Source organism: Pongo abelii, chromosome 1 (genome assembly GCF_028885655.2).
Source record: "Pongo abelii isolate AG06213 chromosome 1, NHGRI_mPonAbe1-v2.0_pri, whole genome shotgun sequence".
Lineage (NCBI taxonomy): Eukaryota > Metazoa > Chordata > Mammalia > Primates > Hominidae > Pongo > Pongo abelii.
The window spans coordinates 118766240-118791630 of NC_071985.2; the positions used below are offsets into that span (position 1 = coordinate 118766240).

The following is a 25391-nucleotide window of genomic DNA, read 5'->3' on the forward strand; positions in this document are numbered from 1 at the left end:
GTTTTAGGAAAATTTCACCAGTGCTTACTTCTTAAGAAACTGAAATTTTTCATTAATTCTTCCCTTTCCCTGCAATAGAGTGGGTTGTTTTCAGCCTTGTTCAGTAGAAGCTGGGAGCTGGGGAGGTGAGGCTTGAGGGGAGGAAGCAGGAAAAAAATGGCCCAAGTGGTCAAGCCCAACTTATTCTAAAGCTCATTAGCGCCACCTTGTGCTAAGCACCTGGTGTCATCTCTAATGATTAATATAGAAACTAAGGCTTAGACTTCACCCCATGAGGAAAATTTTCCACAAAAGCCAAATATATTGAATTTACAGGGGTTTTCACCACTAAAATGCGTATTTCCCCCAAGACTATCCAATTACTACTTTGGGGGCTATGCAAATATCTCTCTGATTTAGCCCAAGGAAGAAAATATAACTGAGATTAAAAAAAAAAAAAAACAGGTCACTGAGAAGTTAGTAAATTAACTCGATCATCTGGAAGTAAGGCTGACAGCTGCGCTGTTTTACATGGCTTTCCTTTGCTTGAAAAAGGCCAGATATAGTCTCTCACCAAAACTGAGGAGTATTCAGTGAGTTCACACTAATTTACTATACATTCATTTATTGCAGGGGGGGCGGGATCTGATATATATATATGTTGTTACAGTCTAAATCAATGTGTTCTGACCTCCTTACCATTGGGAGAAAAGACTATTGGTTATTTCTCTTGGTTGTGATCCAAAAGGGTATTTCTGACTGTTTCTCATTTCTATACCCCAACTAAGGCTGAAGGAGCCCAAAATGAATTAATGGCCACCATAAGGTAGACTTGGCCTGACACACGGGCCAAAAAAAAAATCAAATAGAGCATTTACTCAGAGACCTGCAGTCATTAATCCAAACAAACCCCTATTTCTTTATCGGAAGAAATTCTATTCACTTTAGAATCAACAGAATCTGATGAGAGGTTCCTTCTCTAAAAAGGACCATGACTCTAACAGTACAGCTTGAAAGGAGGGGAAAAATAGCAGCTTCCTGTGGTTACTCATCTTTTCATTCTGCTACTGCTATTTGGCAAAATACATGAGGAAACAAAGCTTAATTAGCCTGTCTCAGAAGTCTTCTACCTCTTTCAAAGGGTCAGATCCAGATGATGTGAAGTAAGGACCCTGGACACTGCATTCTTGGGAAGTATTCCCTGCCAAACCCTATTCATTTCCAGTATGGAGATTTGTATGAAGAATGAAATTGTCTCTAGTACTTTACTGATGTTCAAATACAGTATGCTTAGCCACTTTCAAAGATGTCATTTATTGATCTCCTTTATATCCTATAACAGAAGTCAAAAACAGCCACATAATTCAGAAAATTTACCCATTTTATTGATGCATTGCAATTGCTCTACATTTTACCATATTATGTAGAAAATACTGAAAATACAAGCTACTTTGTAAAACCAAAGACAAACATTGAATCCAAAGATAAACTATGTTTTACACAATGGACCCTTTTCCCACAGTTAGTATTAAATTTTAAATATCTATTTCTTTTGTTAAAATGATTATTTTACATACTCCCTAAGTACATCTGCATTACAAACATAGCTCAGTAATTCTCAGAAACTATCTGTTTCTAGAGGCTTGTTGTAAAAGAAAGCGCACAACCAAAAAAAGGGAGAAAGCAAAAAAAGTTTAAATCGCACACAATAACTAGCATATCAAATACATTTAATAAAGTAGGAATTCCATTGCAATATCAAGGATTCAAAGCAGAAATACTAACATTACATATAATGTACATATAATGTACTGCTACATGTAGTGAGATTATTTTTCAAGCTGAATTGAAACCACACATTATATAAAGTTTAGCAACAAACAACCATGTAGACATGCTGCACCATCTATCAGTTTAAAAAAAAAAAATCAAAATAGGAAGCAGGCTCGGGCCACTCCTGTCACTGAGAGGCAATTTCATTTCCTATCCTAAAACAAACCATCTCAACTAGTGAATTTTTGCATAATAATGCTGAACAAAACACACATTACTGTGCTTGCCTGGCTAAGGGCAGTCAAGCTTAGCCCCTCTAGTGGAGGACAATGGATGAGCAATCACAAAAGCAGGCTCAGAATGGCCAGAACCGTTTGAAATGGAGTTCTTATTCCTAGGGTTGGTATTTCAGCTGATCACTAAAAATAATATCACCTCCTGGGAGCTATTAAAAACTCTGGAGTGACCAAGTGTCCCTATGAGCCCAGAGTGGCTACACTGAACCCTTCCCCGCTTCTTCTCTCACCCGGAAAGGAAGAAGTAGAAAAGCAAGTTCTAAGAGAGGACTTAAAGCCTTAAGCTGGTTTGAGGTCAGGTCACTGTGACCCAGGCCAGCTGCTCACTAAATTCACCAGGCTTCCTCCCTTCCTGTCAGGGCCAACAGGGCTAACCCCAGGGACAGAATCTAAAGCCACAGTGAGCACATACATACACATTCAGCAGACACAGGTGGATTTTTATGTTGGAAAATCGGAAATGCCAGTTTGCAGATTAAGACTGAAAAATCTCTAAAGTTTTTAAAGCCACAAACTGCTAGTCAAGTGATTAAGGTAACAATACAAGCTCTTGGTATTATCCTTTTCTGTGGCGTTTAGACTCCTATCTTAAGTGGTATCTGCTTATTGGACTGGGGTGCAGGGATGGGATTTGGTTTTGTTTCCTGCATCTCATTTCTTACAAAAAAGAACAAATCTTGTCCCTTGTAGAAAAAAGACAAGGAACAAAAAATTTGTCCTTTAGAAACTAGACCTATGTTCCAACAAGAAAATCAAAATGTGCTTGGCAAAAAGGAGACACAAAGATCACACATGTTGACCAAAAAACTGTATGACACTAGTGACAGAAATTATACAAACTGCTTGGCTATCTTGACCAATATAGTGCTGAAAACACAACTCAATATAATGATTTTAAAAAATAAAGAAAACACAACATGTTCCTGGTAGGCTGTACTGACTACCTGCCCCATCTTGGAAGCCCTTACTCCTTACAATGAAGAAACTCCAAATACTTTGACAGCTCCTCGGTGTTCAACCTGGTACAGAGCTGGCTTACCAGGCTCCATGAAATCTCCCATCTCCATCCTGCACCTCCTTGACACCATCTCTATCTACATAGAACCAGTCCTAAAATTATACCTCAAATATATCATTTTCAATTCAGATGGAACACACCTGTATTTTAGGATTAACCTTCTTTCCCCAAATCCTTTATGGGCAGGAATGTCCCCATCCCCAGTACCTTCTACTTGACCCAGATCCATGCAGGAGCTGAGAGTACAAGGACAATTTCACAGCTTGAAGGGCCCCAAGACTATACAAGCCGTTAAAAAAGAAACCTCAAAAGCCTCAATGACTCAACAGGCTTTGGTTCCTTCTCTATATTCTTCACCAGCTAAGAAACCTTTCTGTGAGTTCCCTGTCACCAGCGGCACCACAAAACTCCTCCTCATAGTATGGGGACATGGTAAGCAATACAACAGGCTCTTTGGTATAAACACATCTGTTACATGTTTTTTTCAACAAGCAAATATTTTACTAGGAATGTCAACTATGTGCAGGAAGGACTGCCACATGGGAAAAGGAAAAAAAAAATTCATTCTAAAAGTGATTGCACATACTTTAAAAGAATGCATATTTAATATTGGCTTGACTCCTCTCACCTGCTTCCTGAATTCTCACAGAAGCAAGGTAGCAATGCACAGTGAGAGAGCCACATGGGGAAAATGCTTCTGTGAGAACTCAGCTGAGAATCTAAAATGGAAAGGGGTAGATGTGGTGGTAAAGGAGAAAAGCTGCTGTTTTTATTTTTCAATGTTGGCAGGGAAACTGAGAACAATGCATTTACACAATACAGCTACTAATCCTGTTCTGATAAATCCCGGTGAACAACTTAGGGTCCACGGGGGCTTGCTGGTCCATCCTAAGGCAAGCTCACTGTAAACTCTATTAACCACTACATTATCATATAAGGCACTACAATAAGGGAAGGAGGAAGAAAGGGAAGGAAGAGACACACTGAAAAACTCCTCACCAGACACACCTGTGCAAAACAATTCCAAGGGTCTCCTCTCCTTGCAGGCAATGCCCCTGCTCATTCAGCACTACAGTAATATGCTCTAATATAATTGCAATTAGTTCACATACATTCCAACAAGTATCAGTTCATTTTGGTTTAAATACAATGGAGACATCAATCCATCTCCGGGATAACACTGGAGGATCACATACACACTAAGTACACAATTCAAGTGTAATCACTACACATTTGATTACAAATAACATTTTGGGTTAGCAGGAAAAATTGCTTGTTATATTTTTCTAATCAATATGTACATATTTAATTATGTAAAATATTAAAACACCACCATTACAAAACTTCTAAAATATTTTTAAATTCAGTAATAAATTTTTAAAATATTTTTTGCAATTCCTACATGCACTTATTATATAAGTCTTAATAAGAGAGCATTCAATTTGCTGCTGGCATACAAAGGAAGCTACTTTAAGGTATAAAAGCTATACACAAGAAATGTTCTTATCTGGTTTCAGGTTTTTTTTAGCTTTCTCCCCAAACAAATCACATAAAACAGAAGGGAGAGATGAGCAAAACAGAGGTGTATTATTGAAAATTCATACTAATCTTTAGGCAAAGCTCATCAATGCCAGTATCTCATAATAGACAGAGATTTTGCATATAATAAAACAACCACCGTCATATAATAACAACCACCTTAATGGCTTTTTCAATAAAAAAATTTAAGCTGAATCAGAGAGAGAAAGACTTTTAAAAAATAATTTAAAAAAGAATTCATGGTGCTTCATTTAAAAAGAATACTTGGTGTTTTCACGCAGATATGGATTCTCTCACATTAAGTTACCAGCAAATGGTGAGCTGCCTTTTAAACACTACTTTATAACAAACACAGGAGCAATTGAGAGAATCCCAATAGTAACATAGAGTAATACATAACCAGTTTTGCAAAAATAACAATTGCCCATTAAGTATAGTATGACATTAAAACAAAACTGAAACTCTGTAAGTTTAAATGTCCAATAAACAAATGTGAGACTTTGAGGAGAAATGCCTGATAGTAAAAATACAGACTTGGGTAAGTCGCTTTTAAAATAAAATAGGTAAGTCTGAGTTTATAAACAAACAAAAAGTAATGATTTTTCTTTTCTTGTCATCAGATTTCAACTCCTTCTATCAGCATTCTTCCTGACCAGCAATCACAATAACACAAAATGAAATAAAGAGGGGCTTCACTTGTTTTTAAAAGCATTTATAGAAATCAAGTCAGAGAGACAAAATATTTTTCAGAGGGTAACTTCAGAACAATCTCTCTTCCTTGGTAACTGCAGAAGATGGGCATCTGAACTCTTCCAAGTACCAAAATTGCTGTCACAAAAATAAAGAATTTAAAAATAGGGCAAACTTTGGGAAGACTACAACAATGCAGTCAACACTGAGACAGGTTCCCCCAGAGAAAAACCTTCTGCTTCAGTGGGCCCCTGCAGAACAAGTTGCTGGCTAAGAAATTTCAAGAGGGTAAAGGAGCATCTCATCATAGCCCAATATTAAGAACTCAGGGCCAGGAGAAGGTAGCCATGACTCCTCCTCCCTCATGCTCACCAACTATAAGTAGGAATACTGGCTGATCTTGGTAGGACTCAGCGGGTATCCAGTGTAAATTGCTGAGCCTCGGGAAGACCCAATGTAGGATTGGGTGGCAAACTGGTGTTGGTACTGAGCAGGGGCCACGCTGGCAGAAGTGAGGAGGCTGGGCCCAACACTGACAGGGACCTGGTGCACCAAAGTGCTAGGGTGAGTGGTATAGGCTGCAGCATGCCTTGAGGAACCCTGTGGGGAGAAAAGATGAGCAATGGAGCTGGTTGAGCCCAGTGCAGCAGCAGAAGTCGGGGCAGCATACGTATACAGATGAGCCTGGCTTGGCAGGTGAGCAGGGGCTGGGGCAAGGTGTGGGTGCCCCGTCGAGTGTAGCGGGCTGCCATGCTGGAAGGTGTAAGGGGCTTGGGAGAGAGGGGCCACAAACGCCTGCTGCCTGCGGGGGGCTGGGTTGCTGCTTCTCTCCTGCGAGGTTGGAGCCGCCGATGACTGCTGGTTCTGGAAGAAAGAAGGAAGAAGTAAGGAATCTTGAGGTCACTCCGGCTCAGGGCACCAAAGGCCAAGTTAAGAGCTCAGGTCCTGACTTGTACTGTTTCTGAATGGGTATAACACATAATCTCCCAGAATGGCATTGAATGCTGTCAGAAATCAGCCACCCCTCCCTCTGCCTCTTAGCAAGACAGATCCTAACCTGGCTCAGGTAACAGCAGTTTGCTTATGACAGGAAGAGGGAGAATCAAGAGATCATAGGGTTCTCCACTCCTGCACGTTAATAACTGGTGACTCAACTCACCCTATTCTGGCGTCAGTAAATTTGAATTTTTCCTAACCTTTATTTCTTACCATTGCTTTCTTTTGTTTTTGTCCTCTACGTTCTTCATACCCCTCTTGAAATGTGGAGCCTAAAATACATGCACTAACTCAAACTGACATTTTCACTTGCACGTGCTCTCACACACCCTCATATTGACACTTTCTCACTACTGGTGGACATCATACAAGCACTCGAATTTTAGCTTCTAAGAGTGAACACAAATAGAATAAAGTAATGAGAGAAGCAGAAGGGTAGGTTGGGGCTGGGGGTGTTCAGAGCGTGGGGAAGTCCCAAATCCCAGACTCCAGCAACAAGTAGGACCTAGAACCAGTTGAATTTGGTGGCCAATGAGCTTTTCACAATCTCTTGACTCAAGTAAACAATGTAAGGATCAGCTTACTTATGGCCTGGGGATAAAGAGAATCTGGTCTCAAAGCATATGCCTATCACAGACATGGTTAAAGCATCCCAGGCTCTTTCTAAATCCCAGACGTTTCTCTAACCTTCCAGGGTAGACTTAGGGAGGTCTGATGGAAAACCTAGAATGTACATCCCGAACACACTTACAGAGTGAATGAAGAGACACAGCATATGCGGTACGACGTAAGCCATAGAACACAAAATTGTTTGACACAAAAGGGGCTTCATTTGGCTTTATTCAGCATCCAGCCAGAAGCAGGGTTCTCCAGAAAGTAACAACAGTGCAGGGCCCAAACAGAAGGCAGTAGCCCGTAGCGCTCACCTGGCTAAGGTTGAGTGGTTGTGCTGCACTGGTCCCCCCGCGTTGAGCTCGATACCCTGTGGGGGTGATACAGCATCCAGATGACTGCCCACTCACTGAAGCTACTGGCTTGGTCTTATTGCTCAGGAGACCTAAAAAAAAGCACCAGGCTTAATAGTTATGAGTAGACATCACTGAGCAGATGGCATCATATTAATTAGTCCACATCTGTATATAGTTTGCAAGCATTAAGGTCTCAATTCTATTGACACCAGAAGAAAATAACCTGTTATCACCCTTTTCTTTTCTGTCTTGGCACAAATCTCCACATAGGATCCTCAAAATGTTCACTTACATAAATATTATATATATTTTAACTATAATCTCTTGTTATATACAAGGAACGATTGGAAATACAAATATGCTAAGACACCATCCCTCTCTCCAAGAGTTTATAGTTTTATGTAGGAAGGGATTAAACAAGCACAGAAATGATAATGTGAAGCTAAGAAAGCTATTGGTAATTCTTAGGATATTAAAGTGTCAAGAGGGTTTAAAAGAAGGCAAAATTCTATCTTGTTGGACACTTACTATCTTCAAATTCTAAGAAATTACAGGACAGCTGAATGTGAAATTTTGCTTGCTTCTGTGTTCCCATTAGGAAAACCAGAGCATTTATTCAGTGTCTCATGTGATAGCCTATATTCTCTGGACCCAAGAGCACACGGAGGTACTAATAATTCTATTCAGTAGCCTGGCTTCAGGAAGCTCTCTCCCTTGTCTGCAATGGGACAACTGTCTACTTCTGAAAAGAATCACACAGAGGCATAACACAATACCCTCAAATTACAACCCTGTTTATGTCTATGGCAGTAAGATAATACATAATAAAACATAATTTATACAAGTATGGCCCAGGTTTATGTTGACACCTAAACTTCACCAACCCCTTCCTTGGTATGAAGTTGTCACTGAAAAGCAGCTGCCTTGACAAGACTACATTGCCTGGGCTCACTTGCATCTAGGTGGGGCCATGTGAGAAGTATTCACTATTTCCACTTATTTCCAGCCTAAAGAGGTTAAGACATGTGTGTGCCTCCTTCAAACTTTCTTTCTCCTTCTGACTGGATGCTCAGGAATCAAACACTTGTACCAAGAAATTATATGAGAGAGAAGTAAAATTCTACTACGTTACGCTACAAAAATCTAGGATTTGTTACTGCAACTACTATTACCCAACTAACACAATAACTGAAGCAGGGTGCCTAAGTCCAGTATCTAAGAGAGCAAAGAAGATGGAAGTAATTGGGTTGGTAATAAAACCATCAAAAGCATCACTGCTATGACACTGGGTGAGAAAAAAATCTAAAGAATATAACTGTTTTCCAAAACACTTTTGCAGTCATTTTCAATATTATCAAGTCCTGTCTACATCTCGATTGCCAAATTCAAATCATCTGTGGCAAACCTAATTGCCTGCTAATTCTTCTTGCAATATCACACGTCTTGTCTGCTTTCTCCCATCAGCACTGAATGTGTTTCTGAGACTACAATCTCATTTGTATATTAATCCAAGCAAAATAAACACAGGAAAATAAAGTGATGGCCAAAAATAATTTCACATTGTGCAGGGAACTGATTTCTGAATTACGGACTCTTTAAGAATGTCTACACCATTGGTCTCTACCACTGACATAAGTGGATTATGGCAAAATACTTAAGCATACACACATCAAAGGAGAATTCAACTCAAGCTGTGAAGATACACTCACCTGAGGCCTGGGTTGCTACAGTGCAGTCACCAAGCTGAGTTTTCAGTGGAGGCACAATGATGGTGCGGGTGCCAGTGCCATCTGCCACAACTCTGCCAGGCCCCTCCAAAACGGGTCCACTATTGCCTCGGAGAGCACTCAGGGTATCAGTGGAATAAGGGCTGCTCAAAGAAGAGTCAGAGTCTGGAGAATCATTGACTGTGACATAACTGATGACATTAGACCTTGGCTTCAGGCCAGAGCTGAGGAAAAGAAAAATACATGAAAATTGAATTGTTCTTTTTTGTGTGTGTGACAGGGTCTTGTTCTGTCACCCAGGCTGGAGTGCAGTGGAGTGATCACAGCTCACTGCAACCTCAACCTCCTGGGCTCAAGCTATCCTCCCATCTTAGCCTCTCGAGTAGCTGGGACTACAGGTGTGTACCACCATGCCCAACTGTTTTTATCTTTTGTAGTGATGAGATGTCACTATGTTTCCCAGGCTGGTCTCAAATTCCTGGGCTCAAGTGATCTTCCCGCTTTGGCCTCCCAAAGTGCTAGGATTCCAGGCATGAGCCACCATGCCGAGCTTCAACTGCCCTTTTAAGCAATGTTTCTTAGATGATCTGTCTCTGGTTCTCCCATGATAACAATGATGATAAAGATGGTAATAATAATAGTAATATTAGCAGCAGTAAACTTCTGGGTACTTATGTATCAGGCACTACTCTCATGCTCTACATACATCTCACTGAATCCTTACAACAATCCTATGAAGTAGGTACTATTAACCCCATTTTGCAGATGAGGAAACTAAGGAATAGGGAGATGAGGAACTTGCCCAGGGTCACACAAGAAGTGATGAGTGGTGAACACAGGATTCAGACCCAGGACAGAATGACTTCAGAGTCCACACCTCTAACACCTCCTGTATGTTGCCTCTACCATCTTACAGTTGGTCCTTTTGAACTAACAGGCTCTAAATTCATTCTAAATTTTCTCTTCCAAGTTCACTTAAACTTCATTTCTGTATGACTCTGTAAAGTCTCCTAAGTTACTTTCATGTGTGAATCCTACCTTCTCAGGTAAAAGCAAGAGGTCATTCCCTCTTCTGTATGCCCAACACCAAAAGCCCCATCGAAGGCTATGCTTCCAAAATACCTTTTTCTTTGGCCCTTTTTTTGGGTGGGGGCGGGAGGGGATGCAGTCTTGCTCTGTCACTCAGGCTGGAGTACAGTGGCATGATCTCAGCTCACTGCAACCTCCGCCTCCTGGGTTCAAGTGATTCTCCTACCTCAGCCTCCCAAGTAGCTGGGATACAAACATGTGCTACCACGCCCCACTAATTTTTGTATTTTTAGTAGAGACAGGGTTGTGCCATGTTGGCCAGGCTGGTCTCGAACTCCTGACCTCAGATGATCTGCTGGCCTCAACCTCCCAAAGTGCTGGGATTACAGGCGTGAGCCACCGTGCCCCACTGGTCCTTTCTTTCACAGGCCAAACTGGGCCCACTTGCCTGAAGCCAACAGTCTAAAACCAACAGAGCCAGGAACCATTCACTTATCTTACCTACTGGGCTTGTATTTGTTGTCCTCTTCCTCATCAGTGTCACTTCGGATAGTGATGACACTCACAGGAGGGCTGGGAGTATCTGGAATGATGATGGGCTGATGCTGATCTTGGACAGGGACTAAGGAATTATAAGAAGATGTGGTGCGGAGAGGACTGCTCCCAACCAGAGAATAGACTTGGGAAGGCAGAACATCTAGAGAGGACCTGTAGGAAAAGTTCACATGGAAAGACGATTCAGTCCTTGGCCTTCCAAATTGTGTATCTTTTCCCCAGACTGCTTTCCAATTTACTCACTGATTCCTTTTTACATAATCATTAAGCAAATACATTTAACTATACAAGTTCCAGTGAAAATAAGCACCATGCTGGCAAGAGTTTCCAGGGACAAGAACACCAAAATACAAAAGACATTTTACTTTTATAAGCCCTTTATCCCAGGATTAAATTTCACTCTGTAAAGTAAAATAAAAACATCATAAAATGCCCTAGATTCAAAGTGGCAGCAGAGAGAAAGGATCATCATAAAGCAGGACACACCTGGTGTACATTCCCAGATGAAATGATTTGCTCTTCCTCAATTTGGCAGCTACTTGCTGCTTCATATCTATATTATATGTCTATACAATATTCCAAATGCAACGCAACATATCTCTCAAACTGGCACAGTTTTAACTATCAGCTGTAACACAGACTCACTTTGAAGAGACTGGAGCTGACTGCTTATTCTTCTTCGAAGGGAGAGAACTGGATTGTTGTTGTCTGACAACATGGGCAACACCAACATTCAGAGGCTGAGCAGTGGCCAATGTCACATGGTTAGTCAGCAAGGATGGCTGCTGCATGATAGTGCTGTACTGGTTGCCATGAGAGTGGGCATTCCTGTACCAACAGAAACAAAGAGAAACTGAATTCCAAAACCACTGAAGAATCAGGACCAAACAGACATCAAAAGCAATTAGCCAAAATGCAGCTGCATTTTATTTTTTTAAAGTTGAGCACCTACCATCTGATAAGGGATTAATAACCGGAATACGTAAGCAGCTCAAACAACTCTATGGAAAAAAATCTAATAATACGATCAAAAAATGGGCAAAAGATTTGAATAGACATTTTCCAAAAGATGACTTACAAATGACAAACAGGCATATGAAAAGGTGCTCAACATCTCTGATCATCAGAGAAATGCAGATCAAAACTGCAATGAGATATTATCCCACCCCAGTTAAAATGTCTTATAACCAAAAAACAAGCAATAATAAACGCTGCCAAGGATATGGAGAAAAGGGAACAACTGTACACTGTTGGTAGGAATGTAAGTTAGTACAACTATTATGGAGAACAGTTTGGAGGTTCCTGTAAAAACTAAAAATTGAGCTACCATATGATGCAGCAATCCCACTGCTGGGTATATACCCAAAAGAAAGGAAATCAGTATATCAAAGAGATATCTGCACTCCTATGTTGCAGCACTGTTCACAGTAAGATTTGGAAGCAGCCTAAGTGTCCATCAACAGATGAATGGATAAAGAAAATATGGTACATATACACAATGGAGTACTACACAGCCACAAAAAGAATGAGATCCTGTCATTTGCAACAACATGGATGGAACTCAAGATCATTATGTTAAGTGAAATAAGCCAGACACAGAAAGACAAACCACATGTTCTCACTTATTTATGGGATCTAAAAATCAAAACAATTTAATTCATGGACATAGAGAGTAGGATGGTTACCAGAGGCTGGTAAGAGTAGTGGAGGGCTAGTGGCGAGGTAGGGATGGTTAATGGGTACAAAAAAAAAAAAGAATAAGAACTACTATTTGAGAGCACAATAGGTGATTATAGTCAGTAATAACTTAATTGTACATTTTTAAATGACTTAAAGAGTGTAATTGGATTGTTTGTAACTCAAAGGATAAATGCTTGAGGGGATGGACACCCCCTTTTCCATGATGTGCTTATTTCACATTACACGCCTGTGTCAAAACATCTCATGTACCCCATAAATATATATACCTAGTATGTAATCACAAAAATTAAACATTAAAAAAAGAAAAAAGAATTTTCATTTTAAAAGATAAAGTTGGGGACCTAGATTACCAGGCTTTAGGATCTCACTGTATGGTTTCTAATCACTTAAGACTCTCTTTAAAAAATCTAGAAGAAATGATTCCTGACCTTCAGAACCTATTGCTTTCTTATATTCAAAGTTTTCTTATAACACCATCTCCTAGCCTGATATGGGTTCTTAAAAGATTCCAAAAGTGCTCCCACCCTATGGGATCTTGCCCTTACAAATCTCCCAGAGTATCATAGGACACTTGCCTCCAGTCGGCTAGCTGCTGTCCACTCCCCATGGCCTCTGGAATCATTGCTGTGGGCTGGACAGAGTTGTGTAGAGCTACCCCAGGCAACTGTTGCCAAGTTGAAGGCAGGAGAATTTGCTGAGTCCCTCCAGGCCACGCCTGCTGTAGGGAAACACACACAAAAAACATCCAGACTTGATTCATTCTTGGCTTTTTCTTCTGTTTTTTTAAAGAAAGAAAAATTCATATCTTAAAAGAAGTTGCTTGTAGATTGTTAACTTGCAGAGATTAAAAAAGAAAGGTCAGAGGGGCTCAAGCTACAAGTCTTATGAATGGGGAAAGAAAACATAGTGCTTTCTCTTGCCCACCCCCATAACCTGACCACCCGGGTATTAAAGAAAAGAAGATCCCTGCAGTTAAGAGCTTCTATTATACTGTAGAGAAAAGGAGTCTGAGAGTTCAGAGATAAGAGCTGGTTAAATGCTGGAGTTTCATTTTTGCAACAATTCTAAAATAAATCCCTAGAAAGAGTTAAGAGGACTCCCTGGAGATTAAAAATTTTTTAATCTGACTGCCAATCAGATATCAGATCAATTCAACCCATAAAACAAAGGGCAGAACTGTTCCCTTTTTTAAAAGGGTAGTATTTGGAAAATGGAGCCAGATGTGGATGACCAAAGGCCTAATGCTTTTGGGAAAAAAATCTCATGCCAGCAAGAAAAAGCTAACTTCATCATTTATAGCCACATAATGGAATTTCAAAATAAGGCAAAAAGTAAGATGTTTAAGAAATAGAAGCAGAAAGCGTCATACTTTGTTTCTAATAGTTACCTAAAATGTGTTTTTATGTATCATTTGCAGGAATATTTCCACATAAAAACTAATCACTACAAGAAAATACATGATTTCTAGTTTTAAAAAAGCCATGTCACTTGCAATAAACTGAGCAACAAATGTTTTCTGTACTTCTTCCTCACAGAAATTCTGGCATTTTTTGGAAAAAAAAAAAAAACATAGGAACAGATTTGGAAGTTTCCTTTTTAAACTTGAATTCTGCAGTACGATTACCTACAATGCTTGGGTACATATGGTTCTGTTTCTTGAATTTCAAATTGCAAGGCCATCAACACACTGTTTTAAAAATATTTCTGCAAGTAACAGATCCACTTGTTACAAATACTGGTTCCAAACAAGAAGCCTTCAAAGCAGAGAAACTGCAAACACGTCTGCTACCATAAGCAGAATTTAAAACAAAATAAAACAAAACAAAAAATAAAAGAAGTATGTTAAGTCACACCATGCGTCTTTCCATAAGCCAACACCTGCACAAGACAAAGCATGTAGTTTAATATAAAGCAAGAAATAACATTCCAATGTGAGGCAGAAATCTGGCGTTCCAAGCGACGAACTGTTTTGACAGAGGAAGAACAAAAATATGCAAAGCTTAGCAAATGGCTAGTGCAAACTTAAGAGAAGCAGCAAAGGAGAAGTGTCAACTAACATTCCAACCTCGAAACTACAGATGAGTGAGTTAAAACCAGTGGCTTGGATCAATCAAGTTGGAAATATATCTGACTCCCTCACACTCAGGTTTTATGCTTACAAGAAAATTAATCTGGAAGTGACAAAGACTTTTAAACTGAAAACCGAATTCCAACCAAAGTATGTTTCTGGAAGTGTTTTCACTCACATGAATACTTAAGAAACAACAAAAGAAATTTAGAGCAACTTTGAAAACAGAGAAATAACAGGATTCAATAGTGCCTTTCAGGTTTTTGGATGGTTACCTAATTTTAAATTTCAAATGATAAAATGCTGGATATCCAATAAACAATTCTAACTCCCCATATAAACCAAAACACATCCAAAAAATCACTCTTAAGGTTACAAATCCTGAAACACACCTCAAAGTCTTGGTTGTTTTTTCTATCTCTAAGCCCAATACTACAATTGCAGCTATATTAAGTAACTATTCCCCATGACTTTTAATAACAAAGATATTGTATTTGCATAGTTTGTTGGCCATACTTTCAACCTTTGTATAAAAACCTATTTGTAAAATAATTAATTCCTCCCAAAACTCCTAAAAATGTGTTCACTTTTAATTTCAACCAACAATATGACCTACAATATGATCTACATTCTAAAGGGAATATCTTTAAATGTAAGATATAAGCTGCCACTGATCATGAGTGGCAAAAAGAGCTATTTTCATGTGTCCATAGAAGGATGGTTAATATCAACTGATAAAGCAATAAATTAAGAGCATCTTAAGCATTTCCACATGCAGAAAAGTTTTAGAACCTTAAAACAGCAAAAAAAGGAGAAAGCTATCTTGCCAAGGAGTTCAATTTTGGCCATCCGGGTACCTGTAGCTGAGCCAAATTAAAGGCCATTTCCTTCATTCTCAAGGATCAGAGGGTAAAAGGCAGAAAACAAGTAACAGTGTTGAAGCTCTTCTGAGGCTACATAGAGAGCTTTTATCACACTAGGCTGGCAAAGAAGAATCAAGGGATCTGGCTCCTTACAGAGCCACATAACCATCAGTCAGACAGTGCTACAGCAAATGTTGGGGAGGAAAACAATGAGACATTAAAAGATGTAGCAAGAACACAGCCACAAGACGGCACATGCTTCCATGCCCTCTGCAAAGACTAAGCTAAAAAATTTTTTGAAAAATAAACCAGAAAAAAACAGAACAAAAACAAACAGGAAAAAACAAAAAAGAAAGAAACCAAAGAAACTCCGTTAGTAACACAATCAAGTGAGGGGAATTACCAGTACAGCAGCAGTCTGTTCAACCAGCGCCGGCCGGCCGGCTGCGCAGCTCAGAGTAAAGGGCACCGCATACTGCGGTGTGATGGTGGCTACTTGAGGGTGGAGAGTTGCTACCATTAGTGGTGTACAGCTTCCCTGAAACGTAGATTAGGCAGGTGAGTGAAACAAACACGGAGGCAGGATATCTGGATTCAGAAGGGTTCTCATTCCCCCCAAGTTATTACTGACAATGAACAGTAATTTGATAGCACCTAAAATGCATATACCAAACACAACTTTCCCCCTTCAACTTTGTACAGCATTGGCCCACAAAGTCAAATGCCAATGGCCTAAAACAAAGAAGTATAGGAATCCTCCTTGGGCTAGATTCAGCGGATCAGTTCTATGAAACAAAGACATTTATTAAGAATTCTTCCTCCTGTTCACAAAATAGGGTTTTTGGATTTGAGAATTTCCTATGTGTCATAGGCCACAAACATTTATATATAAAATATAAAATATACTGTTTGTTGCTATTTAAATACTTTACAATTTTCTCTATCATCTTAGTCAAATGTTCCATAGCAAGTATAAAGTTTTAAAGCTTTCTACAATCTGGTTAAACACAAGGAATGAAGGAATGTAATACGTGAAGAGGCATCCTGATGTGATCCAGCCTCTCAACTGTGATGAAGTTCTAAAAGAGTGAGCAAAAGGGACACAAAGGGTGCAAAAGTGGAACGTTATATTTTAGAATCAAAATGCTGCATATATACTTATCTTTATATGAGCTCCAACATTTAAAAAACAAACAACAACAACAAAAAAAACGCTTCACCCCGCAAAATTAGAGTAAACTTACTCAGAAGACCATTTCTCAAGAATGTCTGGATATTTTTTTCCCTGCAAGTCTAAGGAAGACAATGGCAGAGTTGCAATAGTGTTAGGAATGAGTATATTGTTCCATAGAGATGTTTCATTTTAAGTCCACTGAATCATGACCAAGAAAGATCTTATAGTCCAAGGAAATACCATTTTCTAGGACAAAAATCTGAATCTCAATAGTGTTTAGCAATACTGAGTATCCACATTGCTCTAGCTTTTACCTGCGTGAGAACTCCTGACTGAATCTGTAGTGGCTGAGCAGCTGGTGCCTGGGGTACAATTGGTACAGCATTATCCATCCTCACAGGGAATCCAGAATGCTTTGTTGTTGCTTGTAGTCCAGCTATTGAAAACAGCATCACAGTTAAATAGTTTTGCAAGGTCTGGGAGTACTGTTTTAAGATTATTTTGTTTTCAGCTTTTCTGTTCAAATAATCCACTGTTCAGGTTTTAATCCTAGATGCTTAAGACAAAGAAGTTTCATTCATAGAAGTCTTGGAAGTTAAGAAAAGGGAGACTTCCCCTCAGGTTAGGTTAATGGAAAGATGTTTGATATAGCAAGGGTTGGTTTAAAGGAATTCTCAATTTTTTTTATGCTACAAAATTTAAAACACAATATTCATCCCATCTCCATTAAGAGCACAGGCAAAAACAAAAAAATCTTCACTTAGTAAATTAAATTCACTTTTTTTTTTTTTTTGGAGATGGAGTCTCGCTCTGTCACCCAGGCTGGAGTGCAGTGGCGCTATGTGGGCTCATTGCAACCTCTGCGTCCCAAGTTCAAGCGATTCTTCTGCCACAGCCTCCCAAGTAGCTGGGACTACAGGAGTGCGCCACCATGCCCGTCTAATTTTTGTATTTTTAGTAGAGACGGGGTTTCACCATGTTGGCCAGGCTGGTCTCAAACTCCTGACCTCGTGATCTGCCCACCCTGGCCTCCCAAAGTGCTGGGATTACAGGTGTGAGCCACTGTGCCCAGCATTATTCACTTTTTAATCCACTACGGGAAAAAAAAACTTGTTTTTAAAATTCTAATCTTTAAAAGCAAAGGCTTAAGTATAACTTTTAGTGAATTAGATAAGAAAGATTATGAAAAGCTCCATAATTTATACTCTAAGTTACCTTTTTATTTAGAATGTTTTTCCCCATTCCTCAAAAAATATAACCTAGTCCATAAATCAGTCATATATTTTATCCTTAACCAGGCATGAACTGAAAAAAATTATGCCTAGGATAAGAATATTTTAAAATCAGACATTCTGGTTTATAGAAACTTTCTTCAACTTATTTTAGAAATCTACTCTTGTCATTGACATTTAATAGGGCTCTTTTGTAGTTAATGGACAGCTAGGAAAATCAAGAATTCTTCTTTTTAACAGTGCCTTTATAACAATAACCATGTCTTCTTTATCTTTTTATTCATTATGCGCTTAGAACAAATGTTGAATAAATCTTTCCTACAAATAGACCTCCTTCTGGGGAAAAGCGCAACTAAAGACAATTCTTTTTGTCAAGACTTGAGAGCCTTCAGTTGCTTCTGTACTTTATCAAAACTTGCAACATAAAGAATTCAAGTTGCTATTATATTTCCAATTCACTAATGTCTGCAATTTTGTTAAGTGAGGATATAAAGATTTTAATTAAAGACTCCCTCAGTGACATTTTCTCAACTATCACCAACTAATTTCTCTTAATATTACTATGGAGGTATCAAATGAGCAAAACTCATAGACCTAATACTGCTATTTTCAGCAAGCCAGTCTTCTAATTTTCCACTTCAGTAATTTATGAGTAATTTAATAACAAGTTGTCATGAAGAAAAATACAATCCAGCAACATACAAAATAAGAGGGCATAGTAAAATCAGAATTAAAACACTAACAATATCTTTTTTTAAGTTCTACTTATATAAAAATAAAAAGTAACAAATTCATATATCAAGATTAAAAAGTTGCCAGCCATGCTTCCGTAGGCAATGTTATCTAATAAGAAGGCTAAGCTACACAAAATTCCTGCCTATAGTAGGACATGGATACATGCCTAACTACAAGACATTGGTATTGTATAATAATAGCCTCCTACAAATTGGTAAAATTTAGGAGGAAATGTTCACTTCAGAAGCTCATCTATAGCCCTCAGGGTGATAAAGCAAAAGGTGACAAAATTACAGAATAATAGTTACCACTAAGCAAAATGTGTATCTATTTTGGCCAACCAGGATAGTATGGAAAGTAGTATTTATAGTACTGACCTACAAATGTGACTCTAATGTATTAGATTGCTATTGTACTTTAGGCTGAGCCCAAAAGTGGAAAAAAAGAATTAACAAAAGGCAACATTGTTGGAAGGTTCTCCCTGGTTCCTGACCTAAAACGGATTATAGTTTCATTTTTTGTTATTATTTTGTTTTATTGAACGTAGTCCTTTAAATAATCAGGTAAGTATGGAAAGAATAAATTGCCTAACTGATGAGGATCTATCCTCCTGTAAGTATAGTCATCTTGTAAAAGAACAGATAGTCCAAGAAAAGTGGCAACCTGGAATAGACCATTGTTGCACAGAAATGAGCAACTAGCGGTGGCTGGCAACTGAAGGGCAATAAGGAATAATACTTCAAAATACAGAAGCTATGAAGTCCCCTGCCTGGGTTCAAATCATGGTTCTGCAATAATTAGTTAAAGGACTTTGGGCATATGAAGGAACCATGCTCAAAATTCTCATCTATAAATTGGGGATAATGACATTACCCTCCCAGAATTGTTAGTGAAGATAAATTGATACATGTAAAAGCACTTGGAACATTATCTGGCATACAATAACACATATCAGGCATCATCATCATCATCACCTTAATTTTAAAACTCCCTTTTCATTTGGAAAATTTTAAGTATGCTCTAATAGCTCCTCAGGTTATTTATACTTCCTAGATAGGAAAAATTTCAAAGCTTATACTTACCTAATTATACTAAAAAGGGTTATCCCACTTTTCCCCTCTAACTTCTTTAGTTTACATTTTGTTTTGTTAAAGGAACTCAAAAGTTCTTCTGCTTCATCTCGTATCATCTGAGAAGCAGCAGAAAACTTCAGGGTCCCACATCTGAAAACTGTTCCAATGAAACTCTTTGGAAAAAGTGGTGAAAAAAGTGGCTAATCTGCTAAGCACAGTGGAAGAATCACTCAACATATGACAATCCCAACTACAGAATTTACTATTATGAAGCATATGCAGAAAATAATTTGGTAAGTTAGGCTAAATGTGCATTTACGGATTTTGAATCTGTTCCTCTGCTCTCCCTGTGGTTTCTCCCTGGTTTACATTGCTATTGCTCTCCTGTCCTCCTGGTAATCTCTCAGACTCCCCTAGCCCCTCTTTTCCTTCTGCTTGCTCCAACTCTGTCAGAAACCAAACAAACAAGAGAGTCACGGTCAATAAGTAATTGATGTAAAAAGGCAAAAATGCTACCTGCTTCTATGTAAAGTGTTATATGAAATACCTGAATCCTGGTTTATTCTCACAGGGTACTGACACTGACCTTCTCTTGGGAAAGTCAAATGTGTCATTAGATTTTAGCCTTAAAGTAACATTCTTCTAAATGGCTTACCAAATGATTAAACACACATTTCCCATATACAGAAAAAAGAAACTGGACAGACTAGATTACAGAACAACAATGTGAAAATTAAGAAGGATGGGAATGTGAAAATTAAAACCTTATTGCAACACAGGGACTCAGCCTCCTCCTTCAGCTATTCTGTTCCTCTGTTGACAGGAGTTTGCAGGAACTATATGATTCATAAGCTGAAGAAGATAATCTTAATGCCTGCCCCACACAAGCACCTCAGCCTGTAGGATTTTTTAGTTCAATAAATAATGATTTTTCTTTCCTTAAGTAATTTAAGACGTTTCCACATTCTTAAACATGATTTTTACATTTTAGAATAAAATCACTTTTTATTGGGAACATAATTTTTATAATAGAATTATATAGGAAATAAGATCCAATATTTAGCAATTCTGCTTACAACATTTTGCATATAGACAGATACATGCTTATACAAGACGTACGACATTGACACAAGGACTCAATGGGCAAGAAAACTGGTATCAGGCAATTCAATTAAGGAAACATAAAGTGAGCTCTTACAATGCATCAGATAGCATCATAATTAGATAAATAGCCTATGTAAAAAGAGAAAATCCATTTTGTGATATTACCCAATTTTAGTTACCTTCGTCATCAGAGACAGAGTTTAAAATTGTAAAGATCAGAACTAAACAACTAGAGCTGCCTAAAGCAGGTAGGTCTGATACAATACCATATGATACAGGAGTTTCCCCACTTACTTTGAAACGCAGGTGGACATACTATAAATGTCTGTTGGAATGGATCTGTCTGAGTGCAAATCTGGGTGGTTCCAGGCTGCAAGGAAACACCCTGCTGGGCAACTCCAGGAACTGGTGCAGCAGATGATGGGTACAAAGCTGACTGGTAGTTTAGTAGTGAGACATCTGAATTAGCCAGAGAAAGAGTAGCAGCTGCTGCAGTAGAACTGGAAGCTAGAACACTGGCCTAAAAACAAAAGGATTATATTTGTACACTTGTATTAAGTAGAGACACACAATAATTTTATATATACAGAATTTATCCAGAAAAACTTAGAATAATGTTTTAAAATGTAATGTTAACTGCCTCTGAAATAACTCTCTGCTTAACAAACTTTCCTAGTCCCTAAATCGAAGGCATATTATAAGGTCAAATAAGCAAATAAAAAAAAAAGAATGGTCCTATGTTGGCTGTGGCTACACAAACCCCAACTACTTCTGCACAAAAAATTACCGGATGGAAGATCCCACCAAATCTCATAGGCTCTTCCATTAAAAAAGTAGACCCAGCCAAGAAACTGGGAAGCTTACACCTTCAGAAATAAACCTAAATGCAAATATCACTGGCTAGCAAACAAATGCAAAACCACCCTTAAAGTTAATGACTTGAAACCTTTCAATACAGTAACAAGAGATATAAAATCCTTCTCCTAACAGGGAGAAAGTCATTTGGCTAAAGTCAGTACAACTAACAGCAGTAAGTAGCACAATAGTCAGACCCCATTTATTTGACGATGCTGAACATATGAGGGCATGGATTGGCCTTTATATTTAACTTTAGTTAGCCTGTGCCTGTTAAGTATTATCAGTCTACTCTGTTTTCCATCAACTTTTGTCAAGTGGAGAATTTCTAAGAAGCAACAAGACCACCAAAACAAAAATTGGTTATTTACCTTGCCCTGTATTCTTACTAGTTTCTATCCCACTTAAGCTTGAGTTTCCAAAATTATTTATTGAATACCTGATTGTGCACTGTATTGAGCTGATTGCTGAAGCTCATCGTTAGATTTGTGCTTGTATTTGGGGCAACATGTGTAGTGAAGGGACTCTTGATCTGACTCACTGTATCATACATGTGAACCCTCCGCTTGCAGATCTCCATGTTCTGAAAACAAGACTTAACACTGAAAAAGAGATTAAAGATTCATTAAATGAATGTTGAGATTTAAACAGACAGCCAATAACTCAAGATGAACATGGATCAAAGCTTTTTTTCCCAATCACTTTCAGATAAAATAAATCAAGAATTTGTATAATCATAGGGAAGAAAAATACACATCTAATTTTTATCTTATGATGTTTCAATGAGAAAGAAAAGTACTGCTGAGCCAGATTTATAAGCACCAAAGTGGCTGGCTCATTTGATAGTGCCATTGATAAGGCGGTAACTCAACAAAGAACCACATGGCAAAAGCCCCAGAATATTCCATACTCACTGATTGCTATGTGGAAAATCCAAAAGGTGAGTCATTGTCACAAACTGATGGTTAAGAGTTTTTAGAGGGGTAATTCTCTTATCTGCGTCAATTGTGAGCATTTTCTTTAACAGATCAATGTATTCTCTTCGGTCTGCCTTCTCTGCCAACATATCTGTTCCCTCTAGGTCTGTAGACATATTCACCTTCCAAAGAAAATTCAGAATTATACTTCTTCACTTAACCTTTAGCACTGACACTACATAGCTGCTTTCCCTCCACACTATGTGTGTGTATATATATGTAATAATCAAAAGAGAAACCTGGGGAAATTCTTTTTATGAAAATCTAATCATTTTCACAGGAGGAAGCTCTTTTTATGCTGCTTAATTAAAATCTTCGTCTAAATTTAGTGGTAGAAGAAAGCTAAACAATTTCTTGTCATTAAAAATTTGGGGGCTGGGCATGGTGGCTCATGCCTGTAATCACAGCATTTTGGGAAACCAAGGCAGGTGGATCACCTGAGGTCAGGAGTTCGAGACCCAGCCTGGCCAACATGGCAAAACCCCGTCTCTACTAAAAAAAAATACAAAAATTAGCCAGGCATGGTGGCACGTGCCTATAATCCCAGCTACTTGGGAGGCTGAGGCAGGAGAATCGCTTGAACCCAGGAGGCAGAGGTTGCAGTGAGCTGAGATTACACCACTGCACTCCAGCCTGGGCAATAGAGTGAGACTCTGTCTCAAAAAAAAAAAAAAAAAAAAAATTGGAACAAGTAGCTAAGCAATAGTGATTGTTACTACCTAAATATAAAAGTTTCTACTGTTGAAAAAATTAAATGACATAAGTGTGAAGTGTTCAGTTTGTAACATAATAGGCGCTCAATAAATATAATTCTTAAGTATTTATTTAATAGAGAAAATGGGACAAGAAACTTTCATACGTAATATTTTAAAACACTGCTATGTAACAAGACCAGTTAAGTAAAGAATGAGAAAAATATGTAATTCTAAAAATATACTTGGTTAGGATTTAAATGTTCCTTTAATACACGGTGGAATATTAATGCATTTTTTATAAAAACTGAAAACAAATACTAGAAAGATAACATTAAATTTGTCCTTAGTATAATCAACAGAAGTGTCTCTGATTAAAAATAAATGTCTGACTTTCTGAAACTTTCTGTACTCACCTGAGCCATGTCATCTAAGCAATTAAAAATGTACTTCCGAGCTTCTTTTGATTTTATTCCAGTCTCCAGTTCATGTTCTTCAGGTGTCTATAAAATAAAGATTTTCCTCCTTAAATTCCATCTGTATGTTATTTTCACATTTTATTCAAAACCAAAGCCAGAATACAAGAGACAAGTGTGGTCACCTTGCCAACCATAGATGTTTAGCAAACATGAAAGTAATTCACAACCAGAAAATCTTCCAGTGGAGAGATGTGACCTTGATATCTAGCTACCCTTTCAACAGTGATAAAATAAACATGCAAGTAATGATACAGCACAGTTCCTAAAGAATGTCAGGTAAAAAGGGACACTGCCATTGTTCTCTTAAAGCTACTTTGAAATGAACTGATATCTCAAATGCTAACTGTTCAACAGACTTAGAAGCACAGTCACAGGGTTAGTCAAATTACTCAGATATTTCTGAACCTGACAGAGTAGGCTCAGAAGTAAAAAGCAGGTATTTGTTTCGAGAAAAAATATAAAAGTCCTGAATGTGGGCAGTTAGAAAATTATGTGATTTTATCATGTTCATTGAGAATTATCTAAAAATCAGTCATTACTAAATGTCTCTAGTTCTATCGCGTAATGGTGAGCACTACCTCCAAACTTTCTATCAGCTGTGGATTGAACATACACAAAATAACCTCAGCCAACTGAACTAGCAATTAATGTTTTGTTTTTCAACTGAGGATAAGGCCAAACAGGTACAAAGAAATAATTTTTCAAAATGTTTCCTCCTCTCATTTCCCTTCTCTACCTGAAGAATTTAATAACTAAACTTTGAATTCAAAGTTGGGGAGTGAGGGGTGGAGTACAGGAATCGGAAGCATAGTAGGGAAGACAGACCTTAAGCCTCCACAGTGGGTACCCCAAATTAGGATCTCTGTTGAAAAACCTGGTTGTTTTTGTTCCGGCACTGAGAAGATATTCAGCTGGCAAGCCTTGTGTTTGTGAAATATAACGAATCTGAAACATCAAAACCATCAAACAACTATCTGGAGTGAAAAGGGAAATTATTAAAGACTTTTACACTAAAACATCATTAACTTTAGGCAAAGGAAGAAATCAAATCTTTAATCAATACAACTGAAATTTATCTGTACCTATATATACTAATCCATCCACAGCTACTGTATCTATTATTTACAAGGAAATCCAGTTTTGAAAATTTTGGCTATAATCTTTTTTGCTTTTCCTGTTGACTTCTAATGCTTCAAATCTGTGGAATCTACTACAACTCAGATAACTTCCTTTCTAAATCCTGTAACTGGAAACCAAAATGCCATGCAGACATTGTAAATGACAAGGTAGAAGTATATTTACGGACAAGATATTTGACAATATAGGCCAGGCATGGTGGTTCACACCTGTAATCCCAGTACTTTGGGAGGCCAAGGCAGGAGGATAGCTTGAGCCCGGGAGTTTGAGACCACCCTAGGCTGATATAGCAAGATCCCTGACTCTACAAAAAATAAAAGAATTAGCTAGGCAAGGTGGCATGCACCTATAGTCCCATCTACCTGGGAGACTGAGGTGGGAGGATCACGTAAGCCCAGGAGCTAGAGGTTACAGTAAGCTGTGACCAGGCCTACATGCCAGCCTGGGTGACTGAGCAAGACTCTGTCTCTAAAAAAATAAAAACTTTAAAACCACAACAAAAAAACTGGTGTACTTACTGTGTACCAGACACAGTGTTAGGAGCTGAGGATACACTGGTGATGTGAAACAATCTCTACCCTGAAGGAGCTTACATCATAAAGGGTAGAAACATTTTTAAAAAATAAGAAGGCCAGGCACGGTGACTCACACCTGTAATCCCAACACTTTGGGAGGCTGAGGCAGGTGGATCACCTGAAGTCAGGAGTTCGAGACCAGCCTGGCCAACATGG

At 38.4% G+C, this 25391-nt stretch overlaps 1 protein-coding gene across 6 annotated transcripts in view; it reads right to left on the reverse strand.

Moving 5' to 3' along the window:
* Positions 1-1342: 1342 nt before the first annotated feature.
* HIPK1 (homeodomain interacting protein kinase 1) overlaps positions 1343-25391 on the reverse strand; it is a 50950-nt gene continuing 26901 nt past the window's right edge. For 2 of the 6 annotated variants that reach the window (XM_054553913.1, XM_009246036.4), the window contains exons 4-16: positions 24349-24468; positions 23461-23547; positions 22290-22474; positions 21815-21977; positions 20815-21040; positions 16691-16812; positions 15606-15740; positions 12847-12989; positions 11216-11398; positions 10517-10723; positions 8969-9210; positions 7218-7348; positions 1343-6159 (exon numbers count right to left, since the gene is read on the reverse strand). In XM_054553913.1, the coding sequence (XP_054409888.1) occupies positions 5671-6159; positions 7218-7348; positions 8969-9210; positions 10517-10723; positions 11216-11398; positions 12847-12989; positions 15606-15740; positions 16691-16812; positions 20815-21040; positions 21815-21977; positions 22290-22474; positions 23461-23547; positions 24349-24468 (2433 nt within the window). In that variant the 3' untranslated portion in view covers positions 1343-5670. The remainder of the gene's footprint in view (positions 6160-7217; positions 7349-8968; positions 9211-10516; positions 10724-11215; positions 11399-12846; positions 12990-15605; positions 15741-16690; positions 16813-20814; positions 21041-21814; positions 21978-22289; positions 22475-23460; positions 23548-24348; positions 24469-25391) is intronic. The other 4 variants (XM_054553936.1, XM_054553915.1, XM_054553926.1 and 1 more) reach the window with 4 other exon arrangements.